Source organism: Macaca thibetana, chromosome 18, assembly GCF_024542745.1.
Source record: "Macaca thibetana thibetana isolate TM-01 chromosome 18, ASM2454274v1, whole genome shotgun sequence".
In the NCBI taxonomy this organism is placed as follows: Eukaryota; Metazoa; Chordata; class Mammalia; order Primates; family Cercopithecidae; genus Macaca; species Macaca thibetana.
In genome coordinates, this window is record NC_065595.1 from 34,801,457 (window position 1) to 34,822,313 (window position 20,857).

Here is a 20,857-nt window from a genome sequence, read left to right on the forward strand (position 1 = left end):
ATAGGAAAATAGGGAGACCAGTATAATGGGCATGCCTTTCTCCCCCTCCCCGCATATGCCATGTGTCTAGTTTCATCTATAGCGCATCCACTTCCTCTTCCATTTTATCTTGGCGGTAATCCCAGAGAGCAGTTGATACATGAAGATTTTAAAAGATAGGGATAAAAAATGACATAACCTAGTAGCATACCTAAACATATTAGAAATAATTTTTTATACCAAATATTTAGTCAATATTCAAGTTTCCACCTTTCTCATAAATGTCATAAAAGTTTTATTTTTATTTTCATAGTTTGAATCAGGATTCACATGTTGTGATTGGTTGATATGTCTTAAAAATCTGTTTAATGTACAAGTCCTTCCCTTATCCCTTTACTTTTTCTTGCAATTTATTTGTTGAAGAAACTGAGTCGTTTGTCCATAGAGGCTCCCCAACATATGGATTTTGCTAACTGTATCTTCATGGTGTAGTTTAACATGTTTTTCTGTCCCCTGTGCTCACTGTAAATTGATAGTTGGATTTAGTGTCTTGATCTAATTCAGATTTGATTATTTTTTAACATTTTATTTTTTATCTCTTTAACATTTGCTATTTTTTTACCTATGTCTTATAGTATACGTAATGTATTAGCTTTATAATGTATGTGTATAATTTTTAAATATACATATAGGGCTGTTAAAACTTTTTCTAATCATGATACACGAAAAAGTTTTATAGCTACTGCAGAGATTGTTAGAGTGGTCATTTTAATGGCAATTTATCCTAATGCTGGAGGACTTGGAGTAGACCACTTCATGTTGAAACTTACTGGTTCACTTTATAATTAAATGTATAGTTTTATATGTGAATCTATGACTTGTCTGTCAGAGTTAAAATACTGTCGTTCTGTTTCAGGATCTGTGGATGGAGTATTTGAACATGGAGCGCATCTACCATGAGTTTCAGGAGACTGTTGGTCTGTGGACACAGGCCAAGCTTGAGTCCCATTCCACACCCTGTAGTTCGTCCGTGCAGCTGGACTTCACTGATCCTTTGCTGGGTGGGTCCTGGGAGCACCCACCGCTTCGAATGAGTGAATGAATAATTGAATCAGAGCCATTGAAGGTTGAGGCTGACATACTTTATTCCTCCAGTGTTCATTTTTCCTCCGATGCTTTAAAAAGAGATTTCAGTTTACTTACACAGTGGTGTAAAGTGCAACTGTAAATGTAATTACTTTGCAGTTTTAAAAATCGGAAGTCTGTTTTTTTCTTTTATAAACTCTTTTCCTCTGTACCTGGAACTCTTACCTTACAAATGAATCAGATGCCTGAAGTTTCTAAGTTACTTGTTTCTCCCAGCACATTTTTCTAGAGAAAGAGTGGTATAAATTACCAGTTAGTTTTCTATCAGGCCACAAAAACCCATTTAAAGTTGCTGATATTTGGGGTAACCTGTTTTAATTACTGACTATATTTCAAAAATATAGGACATATAAATTCAATTGTCGACCAAAATATTACAATATATAGTGTAATAAGACACTGAGGTGATCCAGAGAAATGGAAAATACCTTCTTATTCCAGCTTGCCACCAACCAAAATGCATTAGTTGTATGAAGAGAGAGAAATAAGAACTTCTCTGGACTTCACGCCATTCATCTGTAAAATGGTGCTGGCTGGTCTCTTCAAAGGCTCTAAAATTTTTCCTTCCAACATTTCCTCTCCCTGCATTTTTTTCTTGAAGCAATAATATGTTTTTCTGATTATAAAAGTTATATATATTAATTTGAAAAATTAAATGATATAGAAAGGTATATATAGAGGAAGGGATGAAAATTGCCCTCAAGCCAGCAACATAGATTCTCATTTTTCTATTCCTGAAAGTTTGTTAAAGAAGAGGAAGAAATATGTGAATAGATCTGGAAACTATTAAATGATTTCTGTTCGTGCCCTTCCATTTGTAGTGTTGCTGTGTTGCCTGAACACTGCCCTAAAAGACGAATTGTTTTCGCTGGAGTTAGTAATTTATGAAGCCCTTAGTTTGTTCCAAGCAGTGTCTCAGTGCTTTATATGCACTAACTCAGTCCTCACAAAAACCCTATGTTGTGAGGTTATCCCTATTGAGCAGATAAGAAACCCAATTTGTAAGCTGGTTAGGTGACCTGCCCGCATGGGCCACTAACCACCAATAGCTGGTTATTGGGCAGAGCCGTCTGATTCCAGAGACCTGTTGTTCACCACTCAGTATTCTACCTCTTGTGTCTGGTGATCACTATACCTTGTGCTTCTAAACAAAATTAGGGCCTAGACTTCTAAATAGTGAGTTTCAGGTTTTTCTCAGATGTAAGAGGTTAGTTGATGATTATATCAAATGATTGAATTTGTGGTGTGATTGGTTGTAGGAAAAATTTCACTAGCACCCTTTTTCTTAAACTAAATTTGTTTTATTGGCTTCAATATTTTTGTCAGTCATGGTCAAGAGTGGTGATTCCTATTAAATATGAATTTAGATTTTTTTGTTTGTTTGTTTTTAAAATATCCCTGGTTTTTCTTTTACGGTAACTTATATTGGGTTTGAAAGAGCCCCCAGTTTTCCTTTAGCATCGTGGCCTCTTATGTTGCTTGAAAGGAACTTTAACATACATAGTCACAAGTCTTATCCAGTGATGAATACCTAACTTGGTTACATCTGTGCAAACAGTGATTAGTTCTAGTGGAAAAACACCAGCTATAAGGGATAGTGCTGTACTTGACCTATTTGAAATGTTGAATTCCATCTGTTTGGGGTACAAACAATACAAGTCTCCTTATGCCAAGTAAGGCTATTAATCTTTCTTTAATTTTTCTCAACAAGAATAGAAAATGGAATGTTACACCTGGAATGTAATCGGAAATTCATAGTAGTCCCTTAAGTACTTGTTGACTTGACTTATTGACTTGAAATTCCCTTGACCACTGCCCTCCTCTGTTTCTTGCTATTGAAAAGAATTGGGTAGGTAGCAGCATTTTTCTTCATGTTATTCAGTCCCCACCTGCTGTGTGGTATGTGTATAGTGTGGTAAAGGGAGAGGAAGGGAAGATAGGAATCTATTGGATATCTACTGTGTATTCAGCTCTGTACTAAGTTTAGAAGTATCAAACATTTGAATTTGATTAAACAGTATGAGATCATGTGTAATCTAGGGCAAAGTTGCATGGTAGAGGTTCACCTTTGTGTATGTGTGTGTGTGTGTGTGTGTGGCAGTGGATTGCTTATTTGGACTCCGTAAATCATTTATTGAGTGAATGAATAAGTAAATGACTGATGGACTATATGACTGCATAAATAGAAGTGCTGAAGGAACTTATGCATATGTCTTCATTCATTTTATCTCTTACTGCATCCAGTCCTCCTGTTCAAACCTTGACCTGATTTCAGATTTTTAACTCAGCTATATTCCATAATGCTTATTCCTTTTTCTTCAGTTCCTCTGAACTCTAGATGATGGCATTAAAACCTTAACTAGGCCGGGCGCGGTGGCTCAAGCCTGTAATCCCAGCACTTTGGGAGGCCGAGACGGGCGGATCACGAGGTCAGGAGATCGAGACCATCCTGGCTAACACGGTGAAACCTCGTCTCTACTAAAAAATACAAAAAACTAGCCGGGCGAGGTGGCGGGCACCTGTAGTCCCAGCTACTCAGGAGGCTGAGGCAGGAGAATGGTGTAAACCCGGGAGGCGGAGCTTGCAGTGAGCTGAGATCCGGCCACTGCACTCCAGCCTGGGCGACAGAGCGAGACTCCGTCTCAAAAAAAACAAAAAAACAAAAAAACCTTAACTAGGTTACCTGCCTCCAGACCTACTCCATTCACTTAAACCATTATTCAGATGATAGCTACCATCTGACTCAAGCTTGCATAGAGCTGTTCACGAGATCCACCTGATATTAGTGTAAGGCACTAGATAGTAGCTTTACACTAATATCAAGTTCAAACTTCTTAGCGTGTCATGCAAGGCCTGTCTAGGGTAATAATTTAAGATCATGAGCTTTAACTCTTTAACTATCGTAAGACTGTAAACTTTTTGAGGATAGGAATGCTGCTGAATTGTACCACATGCTTCTGATCTCCTGCTAATTCACCTGATTGCTCAGTATATATGACTTAATTTTCTTTCAGCTAAAGAAAGAGTTTTAAGTAACTTGCGGAAGCATGAGGCTCCCCAGCCTCCCCTTGTTCTGCACCCAGTGAAGCCTCCTGTGCCAGTTATTTCCTCTGCTGTGCTATTGAGTCAGAAGGACGCCACCCAGCTGGTGTGCACAGACCTGAATCTGTTGCAACAGCAGGCCAGGTAAGACCGTGCAGCCTCAAGGATCATGTTCCCATGCTGGTGGCTTTGACAGTCTGGATGATTTGCTACCTGGAGTGGCTTCCTCGTCAGCATTTTTACCCTGAGGATAGTTTGCCCAGGCTGGCCCAGATGGTTCACTTGGTTAACCAAGTTGTGACAAGTCTTATAATTTCACATCAAAATTATGTACTCTCACCAACTATCAATTTCTCGTTTCCTGTGGTCGCATTTCTGAGCATCAGCAGTGCCAGCTAAGATTTTCTTATGCTTCTCATGAAGAGATCTTCTGATATTGGAAAGATGGTGTTGGAAAGGTGCGAAGTGAGAGTTCCTTTCTTTTCTCATTGCTGTACTCTTTACCTCTCCATATTCTTTAAGAAATTGACATAAACATTGATTGAAGTGTGGAAAAGTTATTAAGTATTTTGAGTTCACATGGTGGATACAAAATGATCAACAGTTTAAGGTTTTGATCTAACTTGAGATCTTGTGAGAAGGAGCATATGTGGAGTAAGTCTGTTTCATTAGCAGTAAGTGAGCCTCACTTTTACAAATCCTATGTGAATCAGTTTCTTATTGGTATTTTTTTCCTTGGCTGTTTTTGGTCCAGGCATTTGTTGAGTGTGTGTTGAGTGCACATATAAGCACCTGCCCATTAATGTAATGATACATACGGTTAGACCAGTTTTGACACCCCATGTATGCCATTAGCTGCTTTCTTGGTCTTTGACATTTCATTTTGAGTTGCTAATACCTAAGAAGTCATTGGTACTTACAATTAAGGCACCCCTTGGGGATGATTAAGCTAGGATAGAATTCTCATTTGTTCTTGTAGGGTCTGTTGGTATAACATGGATTCTAAATGAAGCTTTGTTTGTGGCTATAAAGTTGTCTCACTTTTCTATAGGCTTTTCTTTCATTTCTTAGCTTTCTCTTTAGCCTCTCTGCCAGGGGAATGATTTGGGTAAGTCTTGGCTCACAACCTTTGGTCCTTTGTTACTATGGTATATGCGTATTTTGCTGCACTATAATGCTGGCTGTGGGTAACTGGAAGCCTTTATCACTTATCATATAACTTTTCCTAAGACTTTCTTTTACCTCCTGATGATGTTTTTCAGAAACGCAGCTCTTCGGGAATCTCAGCAGGTTGCTCTGGATGGTGAGCTGTTGGACACAATGCCAAAGCAGTATGTGAATCGTGAAGAACAGACCACATTGCATTTGGAGTGCAGAGGCAGCAGTGGTAAGAAATGCCAAGGAGCTGCAGTTGTCACAGTTCAAGTAAGTGTTTACATTTCTTCAGAATTTAGAGAATTTTAATTGAGTCCGTAATGTTGGCATATCACTGAGGAAGATTGAAGGACATATATGGCACACTGTCAGTGTCCCAAACATTTACTAGTTTTGGTGCGTATGAAAACACTCATAGAGTTAATCACATATTTCTGTAAATACCAGATGAGTCCTATAAGACAGATATTCAAATAGGAATTCAAAAAAAATCAGAATCATCGAGAAGATTCCTAGAGAGAGGGGCTTCAACTGATTCCTTTTATTGTTTTGTTTTTTTTTTTGAAATGCAGTCCCCAGGCTGGAGTGCAGTGGCGCAATCTTGGCTCGCTGCAACCTCTGCTTCCTGGGTTCAAGTGATTCTCCTGCCCCAGCCTCCCGAGTAGCTGGGATTACAGGCACATGCCACGAGGCCGGGCTAGTTTTTGTATTTTTAGTAGAGATGGGGTTTTACTACATTGGTTGGGCTGGTCTCAAACTCCTGACCTGGTGATCCGCCCGCCTCGGCCTCCCAAAGTGCTGGGATTACAGGCATGAGCCACCGTGCCTGGCCTCAACTGATTCTTAAAAGACTTTGGTGATGATGCAGTTAGAAGGAATGTGGAAGTGGGGTGGCCCTGATGTCATTTAGGGGTCAGTGGCTAGGTCAGCCTGTTCCAAGTGTTTTGAGGTGGTGGTGGGAATTCACGTTGGAAAGGTTGGTGTGCACCATCATTGGGAGCTCTGGCTGTCTGCTGCACATGGCAGGGAACCCCTGAAGATGAATGTGGGAAGCAAATTAGTCGGGTGGAGCTTGCTGACAGGCAAGAGGAGAGACATGCAACAACGTGACTGAAACTTGAACTGCCTCTCAGAGTTACCTTCTTGCACTGGAATATAGGCAGAATTTGGATCTGCAATATCGTATGGACTTCATGATGGAAGCTTAGCTGAAGTTAGCATGTCATAGCATTTACTTTATGCCAGGCCCTGTCTAAACACTTTAAATAAGTTATTTTATCCTTACAACAACTCTGTGAGGTGGCCATTATCATATTATCTTCTTTTCTCAGGTAAGGAAGTAGAGTCACAGACAAGTTAATTAAGTTGTGCACCTAAAGTGCCATAGCCCGTAAGTGGCAGAGCCAGAAAGGCCCAGACAGTCCGGCTCCAGAGCCAGTGCTCTTTTTAAAGTAGAGATGGAGTTTTTTAGTAGAGATGGGATTTTGCCATATTGCCCAGGCTGGGCTGGTCTCAAACTACTGGGCTCAAGCAATCTGCCTGTCTCGGACTCCCAAAGTCCTGGCATTGCAGGTCTGAGCCATCGCACCTGGCCAGCCTGTGTTCATTAATCACCGCTCTGTATTCCTCCTTCGAATGAAGTCAGTATTCCCTAAGCTGAAAGATAAATGCTTGGAGATGAGCACTGCCTATGGTCTAAATCTAAGTCTACACACGAATGATTCTTTTTTGTTAGCTTTTGGAAATTGGAGAAAATTTATTTTATTCTCTCTTGTTTGTCTTTCAGAAATTTCCCTTCATTTTTTGCTAATTTTCATTGTAACTATTCCAATGTCTCCATCAATTTCCTTGGGAGACTCTTTTCTACAAAATGTCTTCTCTGAAATAATCTTTTGTATGTATTGTATTTTTCATTACTTTCAAAATGTATCTCTGATTTTTCAACATAGTTGTATGTGTCTAAAGTTCAGAAATTTGACCTAAAAGTTAGGATGTGTCCAACTTATTTTCCTGTATATTATTGTAAATATGTGCGACTCCTAAACATTGAGTTATCTTTGGCCAGGTGCTTTATACAGTTAGTTTTCTTTTGGTGTATTTTTTTCCCAGTTACTAATGCTGTTGTAGTAAGACCAAGGTAGAAATATTTAAGAAACAATCACTTGCTGAAGTAGTAAAACTGGGAGAAAAGTTTGCCAATTTACGGTGGAGTTTGAGTTAGTGAGGAAAAAACTGAAAATGTATCCAGTTTTAATAAAAAAAGGGATGTCTTCACCAATTTGTGTTTTTCTGTATTTTAAAACTACATATCTTTACCAGACTGTTAATTTTATATAGAGAAGAGAATTCTAAAATGCATTTTTTTTTTTTTTTTGAGACGGAGTCTCGCTGTGTCACCCAGGCTGGAGTGCAGTGGCGCGATCTCAGCTCACTGCAAGCTCCGCCTCCCGGGTTTACGCCATTCTCCTGCCTCAGCCTCCGAGTAGCTGGGACTACAGGCGCCCGCCACCGCGCCCGGCTAATTTTTTTTGTATTTTTAGTAGAGACGGGGTTTCACCATGTTAGCCAGGATGGTCTCGATCTCCTGACCTCGTGATCCACCCGCCTCGGCCTCCCAAAGTGCTGGGATTACAGGCTTGAGCCACCGCGCCCGGCCTAAAATGCATTTGTATAAGTGACAAGTGAGATAACGATAAAGAAATGTTTTTCCAGTTCTGGCTGATGGCTTGCTCTGTGAAGAATTGTAAATATTTACTGCCTCAGCTAAAGAACAGGTCTCTTGCCCTAACCTCCTGTTAGCTCTCTGGGTCTTGCAGTGGAAAATACCACCAGGCAAGCCAGGGAGCTGAAACTCTAAACCTACCAGTGAATTGTCTTTTCCTTTACAGAAAAAGGGATCATAGTATTATATTATTTGTCTGAACCCTTGAATCGAGATTTTAAACATAATCTTTTGCTTTGTTAATTCTGAAATAAAAAGATACACCTTTTCTAAAATGTCTTCTAGGTGATTTTGATTGGAGGGAGGTCAGAGAAAAGATGATTTATGATAAGGACTGATGTGAACATGGCTTAGATGTTTTTACAGACATACCAAAGTTCTTGTGCTTTCTTTCCTTAAAAAAAAAATTGGGGCTGAGCGTGGTGGCTCACACCTGTAATCCTAGCACTTTGGGTGGTCAAGGTGGGGAAATTGCTTGAGCTCAGGAGTTCAGCAGCCTGGGCAACATGGAGAAACTCTGTCTCTACAAAAAATATTATACAAAAATTAGCCAGGCATGGTGGCGCACACCTGTGGTCCAAGCTACTTGGGTGGCTGAGGCAGGAGGATCACTTAACCACAGGAGGTCAAGGCTGCAGTGAGCTGTGATTGTGCCACTGCACTCCAACCTGGGCAACAGAGTGAGACCTTATCTCAAGAAAAGAAAGAAAAATTGGTAATTGCTAATATAGCTTGAAGAAAGAAGGGGGAAAAGTAATGAAGGACAGAGGGAAAAAAGGAGATTTTGCAGAAGCTTAAAGAATTTGAAAAAATAGCTGTATTTTGTGGGCCTAACCTCATTGGAAATATTTAAGTTTTCTTAAAGCAGGTTTTAATTTTCTGCTGGCCTCACTTGTTTGGTTAGTGCCCTGACTTTTAGCCTCACTTGGGAAGTTCTCCAAGCTTGAAATCCCCCACTGATGGCTCCTAGAAGTTCAGTATCAATAATAGTATCGACTGCAGTCAATGTTTTGCCTGACATGCAGATGTGCCAGGGCAATTAAAAACGTGAAGACAGTGAGCAACTTTTATAGGCTGAGACTTAAATAAGCTTGAAAGTTATATAATACTGTCGTTGCTAGTTGAGGCTATCCCAGGCAGTATTTGCCGGTTGATACTTAGAGGACTTGAAGATAAAAATCTGTTTTGTTACGCATTAATGGCAAAGGGCAAGACAGAGGAAAGCTGAAACTACCTGCTATGAAGTTGGAGCATTATCTATGCAAGTTGATTGTTTTGCTCTGATTTTTGGCCAAAGATTATACTTAAATATGAAGCCATCCATTACCCAAATGGATAATTTTGGTTATAGATGACTTTAGTTTTGGAAAAAGAGGTGTTAATGGAGCATAGAGAGGGTGAGTTCTCAGTGTTTATGACTCATCATGAAACTGTCATTGGGAGAGATTATGTCCTGCAAAAAGTAGATTGTGTTATTTTTATTCATAAAACTGTAGCCCTCTATATAGATGTGTCCAGTGACCACCTCATGGCTATGTCCAGTAGTTTTGATTCCTTTTAACATTTTCCTATTGTGATACTGAACTTTATGTAGTCTCATCTCTTCCCTCTGAATCTCTAACCACTTCTCAGTTTCCAGGGTTTCTTCTTCCTCAACTCAAACTCTTAGATTGCTAGTTATCCTGATTCTCTTCTTCATATGACATCATCTTTTGCCTACTGTCTGTGCTGGAGTTGTTAATCTGGGGTCTGTGAATGGTCTTTAGAGAATTGGTGAAGTTCGTGAAAGTGTATGTAAATTTTTTTTCTGGAGAGTTTTTAACTCCAGTAGATCTCAGAATAGTTCGAAAAAGAACAAAAGAACCATTTACTCATATGTTGATAATCCTGTTCTGTTTCTCTAGTCCAGAATTCTCTCTTGAGTTCCAAATCTAGATTTCCACCTGCCTCATTCTAACCGAATGTCCCACAAATACCTCAAACTCCATATTTCTCAAATTAATCTCATCTTTACCTTCCAAATCTCTTCCTATAATTTCACATAGCTGATCTCCCCAGATAGAAACTTAGGCATCAATATCATCTCTTCCAGTTACTCTACCCTACTTCATTCCCGTATTTTCCGTAGTTGCTTCCATATTGGTTCCGCCTCTGAAATAGCTTTCTGAAGCCTCTGACATTCCCTTCTCTGTGTTTCTGTTGCCATTTCTCCATGGTAGGCATACCTCGCTTCTCCCTTGACCTATTGCATTAATTAGATTTCCTCTCTATATCTCTCTCCCTGCCTAGTCTGTTTTCCATTCTCTCATTACTCATCTTTTGAAACAGATCTGATCACATTTCCAGGCTAAAAACCCATACTTACTTGGCAGTATCAAAAGGAATATGGCCCTTCGCGCCCTTAATAATCTGTTGTTGGTCTTCTTCTAGCAGCATCATTTATCCTGTCCCCCACTTCGCAGACATTTTACTTTTCAGTCATTTAGACTTTCTCCATTTTCTAAACACAACATACACATGAATACCTTTGTTCTTCGCATATGCTGCTTTTGTTCTTCTCCCACCTGTTTCTGACCTCTTTCTGGCTCAGCCTTCAGTACTTAGTTCAGGCCAAACCTCTTCTTGAGGTCTTTGCGGACTCTTCCAGTCAAATTGAGATGTTCTTTCCTTCGTTGCAGCTTTTGGCTAAATGCTGTTGCAGTCACTTGCTGTTTTGTCCTGCCAGACTGAACTCTTTGGGAATAGGGTTTCCATCTTTATTTGTTTTTAATATTATTATTATTATTATTTTGAGATGGAGTTTTGCTCTTGTCACCCAGGCTGGAGTGCAGTGGCATTCACTGCAACCTCTGCCTCCTGAGTTCTAGCAATTCTCCTGCCTCAGCCTCCCGAGTAGCTGGGATTACAGGCAGGTGCCACCGTGCCCAGCTAATTTTTTTATTTTTAGTGGCGATGAGGTTTCACCATGTTGGCCAGGCTGGTCTTGAACAGCTGACCTCAGGTGATCCACCCATCTCGGCCTCCCAAATTGCTAGGATTACAGGCGTAAGCCACCGTGCCCAGCCTATTTTAATTTTTTTAGTACACCTCTGCTGAAAGGAAGCATCCTTATTTGTAACAAACCACTCATTAGGTTGTGTTACAACCTAATTGTTTTTGTTTTGTGTTGTGTGTTATGATTAGTTCTATGTTTTGTGTTATGATTTAGTTCTATGCTGTTACTAGATTTTGAGTTACATAAGGTCAGGGACTTTGTCTTATTCATGTTTATGTCATCAGTGCCTCATACAGTCAGTGCTGCAAAATGGATGTGTTTGAAGGAATGAATAGCTCTAGATTTATGCCCTTCATAAGTAAGTTCCCTGATTTTAACTATGTTGGAATTTTGTGGATATTATTTGGCCATGACAGACATCATGGAAATTGGAACTTTTTCTTATTAAAAATTAACAGTTCATTCTTTGATTGTGCTTACCTTTGCTTTTAAACAGCTTAATACTTTCCGTACTTAAATACTCAACTTAAATACTATACACTGCTTACTGTACATTTTTACTCTAATATAAATGTCTCCCAAATATTCAGTCTTGGGAAGCAGTGAGGATGGTTGCACTGTTTTCTCAGCCATGTTCACAGTACTTTTGGTCACTTGCTTGGGCACTCCCATGTCCCAGGTATTATGCTAGGTGTTTTGCTTTTATTATCCAACTTAATCTTTTTTTTTTTTTTAGGTAAAGTCTCACTCTGTCGCCCAGGCTGGAGTGCAGGGGTGCCGTCTTGGCTCACTGCAACCTCTACCTGCCAGGTTCAAGTGATTCTCTCCGAGTAGCTGGGACTACAGGGGCACACCACCATGCCCAGCTAATTTTTGTATTTTTAGTAGAGATAGACTTTTACCATGTTGACCAGGCTGGTCTTGACCTCCTGACCTCAAGTGATCTGCCCACCTTGGCCTCCCAAAGTGCTGGGATTACAGACGTGAGGCACTGTACTTAGCTTATCCAACTTAATCTTCATAGAATGAGAATGAGTTCAGAGAAACAGGTTCAGAGACACTGTGAGACCTGCCAAAGTCACATAGCTAGTGAGTAGCTCCATCAGGATTCAAGCCTGCATGTGTCTAAATTCAAGACCCCTACTTTTCCCATTCAGTATTGCCAGGTCATTTTGCTTCAGCTGTTTCATACTTGCAGTGTGATTCTGAGTAAGCTGATCATGACAGTTAAATCTCACGTAAATGAACATAGGTACCATTTCATTTTCTCTCTGAGTCTATATAATAGTATTGCCTTCTTTTTTCAGTGATTAGAGAATTTGTGATCTTAACATTCTAGATTAGATCAGTTTTTAAAAATTAGCTTTATGGGAAATGACTTCAGATTTTAAATATAATTTTTAATGACTCCTTTATTAAGAGTTCAAATTATATCATGAAAATATTTTATTCCTTAATAGAATTTTTCTGGGAAAGAATGTCCTGGAAATTTCCAGCTATCTGCAAGCGTTTGAGCTATGTATAGCTTGTTTTGGGTATACAGAGGCAAATATATTTTATGAGAAGTGAAACGTGCTTCTTTCTGTGTTCTCTCTTCCCAGTAGTAGCCTCTACCAATTCGTTGATGTTCCTTGGGGAAATGGGGTGATTTATAACTGGGTTCCTTTTGATGTACTTTTGTATTGTGGGTATGCTTGCTGGCCCCAGGATTGATTTATTATCATGTGAAAAATTCGGTCATTCCTAGAAATGAATGATGGAAAAGACCCACTGAGGGCCCCACATTATTGTAAAAACTGACTGAAGGACATGCTTTGTCCAACTTTTAAATTTAGACAAGGAAACTTTTAAATTTCTGTGTCCACTTAAAATGACTCAAGTGGAGGGGCTTCTACCATGCTACTTTGTTCTATTGTCTACGACTTCTTGTAATTATGAACTGATAGTCATTCCATTGCTCTCACCTTCACTGCAGTGAAAAAAGAAAACTTTCAACAGTAGTGGGAACAATAAACAAAAGTAAGTAGACTAGAAAATAATAATTTGGGGATTTTTTTTTTTTTTTTTTTTTTTTTTTTTTGTGAGAGAGTCTAAACTTTCCTAAACCAGCTGGTTTTATTTTAGTAGTTTCTACAACATGGAATGGCAATTGTAAAGTTTGGGTAACAAAGTAGGTTTAGTCCTGTCTCTGCATTTTTCCAACCAAGTGGACTTTGGATCCTTTTCCTTTGCACCTCCCTTCATTCTGTGTCTTCCCTTCTCATCTCAGATTCTCTCTTTTCCTGTTTGGCTGCTTTCTGTCCAGGCCAACCAGGGGATTCTGTGACACGCGTAGTCCCAGTCTAACTGTATTGGTGACGTATTGAACAAAAAGGCTGACTGCAGATAGTCCTACTTACATTTTAGGATATTAAACATGGGTCTGTTATTTGAAATATTTCAAATTTAATTCAGATACCTGTATTGATTTATTATCTAGCTAAATGCAAGTAATTTCTTTTTTAATCTTTCATTTCTCCAATAGTAAAAATTATTGTTAGCATTATATGTTCTTGAGTATTCACTTTCATGCATTTTGATGTCATAGAGCTTTTTTTTTCTTGCTTTTTTTTTCCTCTCTTTTTTTTTATTAAGTTCTAGGGTCCATGTGCACAATGTGCAGGTTTGTTACATATGTATACAATGTGCCATGTTAGTGTGCTGCACCCATTAACTCATCATTTACATTAGGTATATCTCCTAATGCTATCCCTCCCCCTTACCTCCTCCCCACAATAGGACCTGGTGTGTGATGTTCCCCTTCCTGTGTCCAAGTGATCTCATCGTTCAATTCCCACCTATGAGTGAGAACATGTGGTGTTTGGTTTTCTGTTCTTATGATAGTTTGCTGAGAATGATGGTTTCCAGCTGCATCCATGTCCCTACAAAGGACACGAACTCATCCTTTTTTATGGCTGCATAGTATTCCATGGTATATATGTGCCACATTTTCTTAATCCAGTCTGTCACTGATGGACATTTGGGTTGATTCCAAGTCTTTGCTATTGTGAATAGTGCCGCAGTAAGCATACGTGTGCATGTGTCTTTATAGCAGCATGACTTATAATCCTTTGGGTATATCCCCAGTAATGGGATGGCTGGGTCAAATGGTATTTCTAGTTCTAGATCCTTGAGGAATCGCCACACTGTTTTCCACAATGGTTGAACTAGTTTACAGTCCCACCAACAGTGTAAAAGTGTTCCTATTTCTCCACTCCTCTTCAGCACCTGTTGTTTCCTGATTTTTTAATATTGCCATTCTAACTGTTGTGAGATGATATCTCATTGTGGTTTTGATTTGCATTTCTCTGATGGCGAGTGATGATGAGCATTTTTTCATGTGTCTGTTGACTGTAGGAATGTCTTCTTTTGAGAAGTGTCTGTTCATATCCTTTGCCCACATTTTGATGGGGTTGTTTTTTTCTTGTAAATTTGTTTGAGTTCTTTGTAGGTTCTGTATATTAGCCCTTTGTCAGATGAGTAGATTGCAAAAATTTTCTCCCATTCTATAGGTTGCCTGTTCACTCTGATGGTAGTTTCTTTTGCTGTGCAGAAGCTCTTTAGTTTAATTAGATCCCATTTGTCAATTTTGGCTTTTGTTGCCATTGCTTGTGGTGTTTTGGACATGAAGTCGTTGCCCATGCCTATGTCCTGAATGGTATTACCTAGGTTTTCTTCTAGGGTTTTTATGGTTTTAGGTCTGATGTTTAAGTCTGTAATCCATCTTGAATTAATTTTCGTATAAAGAGTAAGGAAAGAAGAAGTTTTGTAAAGATTTTTAATACAACATTGGTGAGTTTTACACAAGGAAGTTACTATTGTCACAGTCATAAAAAGTAGGTGCTTAGTGTATTGTCAGATTTATGCTGTGCTGGGGTTCTGGGTAAGTAAAACAAATAGGAAGGACCATTGCCCTTCAGGAACTTTTTTTTTTTTTTTTTTTTTTTGAGACGGAGTCCCACGCTGTCGCCCTGGAGTGCAGTGGCGTGATGTCAGCTCACTGGAACCTCTGCCTCCTAGATTCAAGCAATTCTCCTGCTGCAGCCTCCTGAGTAGTTAGGATTACAGGTGCCTGCCACCACACCCAGCTAATTTTTGTATTTTTAGTAGAGACGGGGTTTCACCATGTTGGCCAGGCTTGTCTCAAACTCCTGACCTCAAGTGATCCACCTGTTTCGGCCTCCCAAAGTGCTGGGATTACAGGCGTGAACAACCATGCCCAGCTGCTCTTCAGGAACTTTTATACAGAATTTATGATAATAACCCTGGGCCTCATAAGTGACCTAAGAGCCTCAGGTAATAAGTTTGTGAATTAAGTATTTACATTATTTATAAAGGATACGTTTAATCATTGCAGCAATGGCTGAAGACTGGGTTTGGGCAGGTGCATGTAAAGGAAAAATGTAGACCCTACTGCTCCCCCATGTGATTGGGGAAGAATGTAGAATTTGGAACTCTTGCCTTCTTAATGGAAGTCTTGCCTTCTAAATGTTCTGGTCTCTTCAGTAAGTCCAGACTTCCTGGCCTGCATTTCTTTTTTTTTTTTTTTTTTTTTTTTTTTTGAGACGGAGTCTCAGTCTGTCCCCCAGGCTGGAGTACAGTGGCACAATCTTGGCTCACTGCAAGCTCCGCCTCCCGGGTTCACGCCATTCTCCTGCCTCAGCCTCCTGAGTAGCTGGGACTACAGGCGCCCACCACAGCGCCCGGTTAATTTTTTGTAATTTTAGTAGAGATGGGGTTTCACTGTGGTCTCGATTTCCTGACCTTGTGATCCGCCCGCCTCGGCCTCCCAAAGTGCTGGGATTACAGGCGTGAGCCACTGCGCCTGGCCCCTGGCCTGCATTTCAAAGCCTCCCTAAGAGGGCTCTCTCAGCTCCCCAGTCTGAGTTTACTGCACCCTGCAACCCTGGCCGGGCTCCTCCTTCCTGTCTCTCTGTCCCACATCCCCCACAGCTGTCATGTCAGTTCTGTGTGTGTGTTGCGATCTGGGCCCAGGATGTCTTCTCTTTTCTTCTGCCTCTATCCACATCCAAAAAATGACGTTAAAGTTGCATAAACAAACCAGTTATGTATGTCACTATCAGTCAGAGAAAGGGTTTGTTGATGGCTTCTCAAATAAGAAAGGCTAATCTTAAAAAAGGATAGTCTTTTGAGTTGAAAAAAATTCAGCTCAATAAATTCTCCTTTTCACACCTTTACTGAAAACCAATAAAAATTTCATAAAAGACCAGCTTCTAGGAACCTAATTGATGAATTTAGGAATTAGCCAATTGCTCTTTCCTTGGCATGCAGTTGGTTTGGGCGTTTCCCCATATATTATCTTATTTTGTTGTTTGTTTTATGATTATATTTTCTTCCTTTCCAAATGACATTTGTGAGCAGCATCTGTGTCATCTTTTTTTAATGCTAGGCACACATGTGTATGCAGCCCGAATGTTTGGAGTTGTGTTTTGTGTGTTGGATTGAGAGCACACAGAAGGGCTATGGCTGGGGAGCCATGATCAGCAGAGGAGGGCTTCCTGTGCTTCAAGGAAAGCCTCAGTGGTAGAAGACATGCAGTCTGTTTTTGATGAGGACTTCAGGGGTTGAAACATAAGTGAAATAGTATCCTACAGAAGGCTTTGAACTATTGATAAATTAATTCAAGATCTTATCAGTTTATAAGGCCGTCATATAAAGAGATACAAATTTTGGTATTTTTATAAGACACTAATTCTATTTAATTTAAGCTTGAGTCTTCATGGAAAACCTGAGATTCTTTACAGGCATGAGCCACTGTGCCCAGCCTTGAAAACCTGAGATTCTTGAACAGTGTTTTGACAAAGTTTTTCGATCACCTTGAAGTTCAACTGAGAGTTTTAAGTTAAATTATAATATTAGTTGTAATACTATTCTCTTTGTCATATGCCTATTGTGTTTGTAATAAAATAGCTATTCTAGAAACATGGGGGGGAAATGTCTTTTGATAACTTTAATTTTTGTTAGTTTGAAGGCATGCATAAGAATGAAGCCATAAGCCAACAGCTTCATGTTTTACGGAAAGAAGTGAAGCAGTTGCAAGCAGAAGCTGCTAAACCACCATCACTTAATATTGTGGAAGCTGCTGTACATGCAGAAAACTTGATCACGTAAGTTTTATGGGCATTATAATTTGAAATACTGTTTTGTTATCATGAATAGTAATCATACATGCTACTATACCACCACCACCCCTGTAGCACCCACAGATTAATTTAGTACGGACATCAGCAAACTATGGCCTTTGAATTAAATCTGGCCTGCTACTTATTTTTATAAATAAAGTTTTATTGGAACACAGCCATTCCCATTTATTTATAATTTCTATGGCTTTTATGCTGCAACAGCAGGATTGAGTGGTTGTAACAGAGATATAAAGCAGAAAATATTAACTATCTGGCCCTATATAGAAAAAATTTGCTGACCCCTGAATTGTGACATGATACAGTGCATTGAAATTAAGTTGAGGAGAGATTTAGTGCTTATGTTTTATATCAAAGTCACATTTACCCAGGAACTTATCATTGTCAACTCAGATGACTGAACAAAGTTCATAGCACAATTATTTAGGGGAATCAGGGCTCTCAAGTGTGGTTGTGAACTTGCATTTGACCATTGTGGTTTTCTTTTGCCTTTCGTTGTGGCTTACTCTTACTGTCCTCTTTCTTTCCAAAGCCACCACGACATGACTTGGGAGGTGGGCTTGACTCTGCCCTTACTTTAAGGTGACTGACTCCACATTCTCATTCCAGCAGCTGATCCCCTCAGTAGAGTAGGATGGTGTATGGAGGGGAGCATTGAGTCCTTTTGTGTGTTGGGCTGGGGCACCTGGGAAGGAGAAGGAGACCAGGCAAACAAGAAGTTGATGTTTCTTTTACTGGGAAAGGGACACAAAAAGGTGTGAGAATTGGAAGGGATATCTTTATTCTAGGATCTTATTCTATACAGAAATCTTTATCTCAACTTTAGTCAGTGTTTTGGATTTTAAAATGTAGAGAAGTCAGGGTTTTGTGTTCAAAAAAATTATATAAAGATTGTATAAAAAGTTAAATAACAAATTATGAATTACATGCAAACTATGAACATTTTTAATAAGGATGAGAATGTTAATTAGTCCTTATAGCTGATTTTTTTTCCCTAGGAGAATATGAAATCATTACTAAGTATTGGAAATTGGCCAGATGCAGTGGCTCATGCCTGTAATCCCAGCACTTTGGGAGGCCAAAGCGGGCGGATCACTTGAGGTCAGGAGTTTGACACAAGCCTGGCCAACATGGTGAAACCCCGTCTCTACTAAAAATACAAAAATTGGCCGGGTGCAGTCGCTCATGCCTGTAATCCCAGCACTTTGGGAGGCTGAGGCAGGCAGATCACTTGAGGTCAGGAGTTCAAGACTAGCCTGGCCAACATGGCGAAACCCCATCTCTACAAAAATACAAAAAAATTAGCCGGGCATGATGGCGGGTTCCTGTAATCCCAGCTCCTTGGGAGGCTGAGGTATTAGAATTGCTCGAACCCAGGAAGTGGATGTTGCAGTGAGCTGAGATTGTGCCGTTGCACTCCAGCCTGGGTGACAGAGTGAGACTCCGTCGAAAATAAATAAAGAAAGAAAATAAATAAATAATAAAAAAATAAATAAAAGAAAATAAAAATACAAAAATTAGCCAGGTGTGGTGGTGTGTGCCTGTGATCCCAGCTACGCAGGAGAATCACTCAAACCCAGGAGGCAGAGGTTGCAGTGAGCCATGATCACGCCACTGCATTCCAGCCTGGGCGACAGAATGGGACTCTGTCTCCAAAAAAAAAAAAAAGAAAAAAAAAGAAAAAGAAAAAGAAAAAAAAAATCGGTTGTCAATAAAATTAGAAGATAATATATTTACTCCATGAAATCATGATTTTTAAAGTGACGTTTTCGTGGGTGCTCTGAGGATTCTTAAGAATATTGCCTGAGAAATGTAGGGTATCAAAGAAGGCCTTGTGAGTATGGAATCTTTTACTGTAGGCCGCAGTCTTACCCACATTTTCCCACAGGGCCTTAGTGAATGCCTACAAGTTGCAGCCTACACCTGGGATTCAGAAAGTTGGCATTAGCCTTTTCTTTACTATTGTGGATTATGTCAGCGATGAGACGCAGCGTCATCCCCCAACAAGGCAGTTCTTTACTTCATGCATTGAGATCTTGGGACAGGTAAGGCTATTTGTACCTTTTGCCTTGATCAGATAATGAGTCTCTGCAGTGTCTTCATTAGAGATAGTCAGCATTGACTTCAGACTTACATTACAGGTTCAGAGTCTTACCCAAGTCAGAAGCCTCTTGGAGTTGTAGGCTTCTCAAGATATGATTAGAACTGTTGGTATAGAATTTTGCTTCTCATACAAGGGAGATTAAATTATTCGTATTTGAAAGTCTAGGGAGACATCAGAATTTGTCATGTATCTTTGGTGTTCTTAACAATAACATTACTAAAGCTCTTCATTGTTTATAAAAATACTTTCCAGTTTGTTTATTTCATCCTCATGGGGAATCTGTGTGATTGAGATTCCCATCTTAAAGATGAGAAAACTAGGTTCTAGAAGATTAAGTGACTGGCCTAAAGAATTCAGTTGGTGAGTGTGGAGCTGAGACTGAATCCCAGGGCTTCTGACAACACTCAGTGCTTGCCCCACCTCCCCACTGCTGTGTCCCGGTTGCTAGCCTTGGTCAACATTTATTTGTTTATTTATTTATTTGGCTTACAGTTACATAGATGGATATTTAACAAGGGCAAGGGTAATCATGCAGATTTATGAAATGTTTCATAAAAGAAAGGAAAATCTCTTGTTTGAAATATATAAACACTAATTAACCATGTACTGTCACCCAAATTCAACTGAATGAGTACTTATTTATTGGATGTTTGTAAGGACGTAATGCTGAACAGGTATTATCATCGATTTTTTTGTAGGAAGTTTTTTATCCTGATCATAAAATTAATGTGTGCTGGCCAGGCACAGTGGCTCACACTTGTAATCCCAGCACTTTGGGAGGCCGAGGCAGGCAGATCACCTGAGGTTGGGAGTTCGAGACCAGCCTGACCAACATGGAGAAACCCTGCCTCTACTAAAAATACAAAATTAACTGGGTGTGGTGGTGCATGCCTATAATCCCAGCTACTTAGGAGACTGAGGCAGGAGAATCTCTTGAACTCGGGAGGCGGAGGTTGCAGTGAGCCAAGATCATGCTGTTGCACTCCAGCCTGGGCAACAGCAAAACTCCATCTCAAGAAAAAAAAATTAATGTGTGCTTATTATAAGCAATGCAGACAGTATAGAAAGTATGAAGAAGAAAAATTTCTTATAATCCTAACTACCTGGAGATACTGATTACATAGTTAACATTTCATTATAGTTTGTCTTGTATATGTGTTTCTATTTGTAAACATGATATTTCATTTCTACATATATAGAGATATATAGATATAGATAGGCACTTAAAATGGGCTTATGCTATTTTGTAACCTCTTTTTTCATTTAAACACATCTTTTAGACAGTATTTCATGTTAATAAATACAGACTTATATCATGACGTTGCATGTCTGTAGTGTTCCTTGATACAGATTTATTACAGTGTGTTGAGCTAGTGTTTGATGGTTGGATATTTAGGTAGATTGCTTTGCTACAATAAGACTGAGGTAAATATTCTCGTATGTCTTTGTGAACTTGTCAGACTATTTTCTTTAGGATAATTTCTTAGAAGTATGATTGCTGTGTCAAAGGAATT

At 39.5% G+C, this 20,857-nt stretch overlaps 2 protein-coding genes across 6 annotated transcripts in view; one reads left to right on the forward strand and one right to left on the reverse strand.

Moving 5' to 3' along the window:
- HAUS1 (HAUS augmin like complex subunit 1) overlaps window positions 1-20,857 on the reverse strand; it is a 983,957-nt gene that overhangs the window by 241,923 nt on the left and 721,177 nt on the right. The gene's annotated exons all lie outside the window — the stretch shown is intronic.
- Window positions 1-20,857, forward strand: part of EPG5 (ectopic P-granules 5 autophagy tethering factor) — a 131,476-nt gene that overhangs the window by 71,890 nt on the left and 38,729 nt on the right. For all 5 annotated transcript variants that reach the window (XM_050767944.1, XM_050767946.1, XM_050767947.1 and 2 more), the window contains 5 exons: window positions 896-1,040; window positions 4,140-4,311; window positions 5,430-5,592; window positions 17,064-17,206; window positions 19,128-19,284. In XM_050767944.1, the coding sequence (XP_050623901.1) occupies window positions 896-1,040; window positions 4,140-4,311; window positions 5,430-5,592; window positions 17,064-17,206; window positions 19,128-19,284 (780 nt within the window). The remainder of the gene's footprint in view (window positions 1-895; window positions 1,041-4,139; window positions 4,312-5,429; window positions 5,593-17,063; window positions 17,207-19,127; window positions 19,285-20,857) is intronic.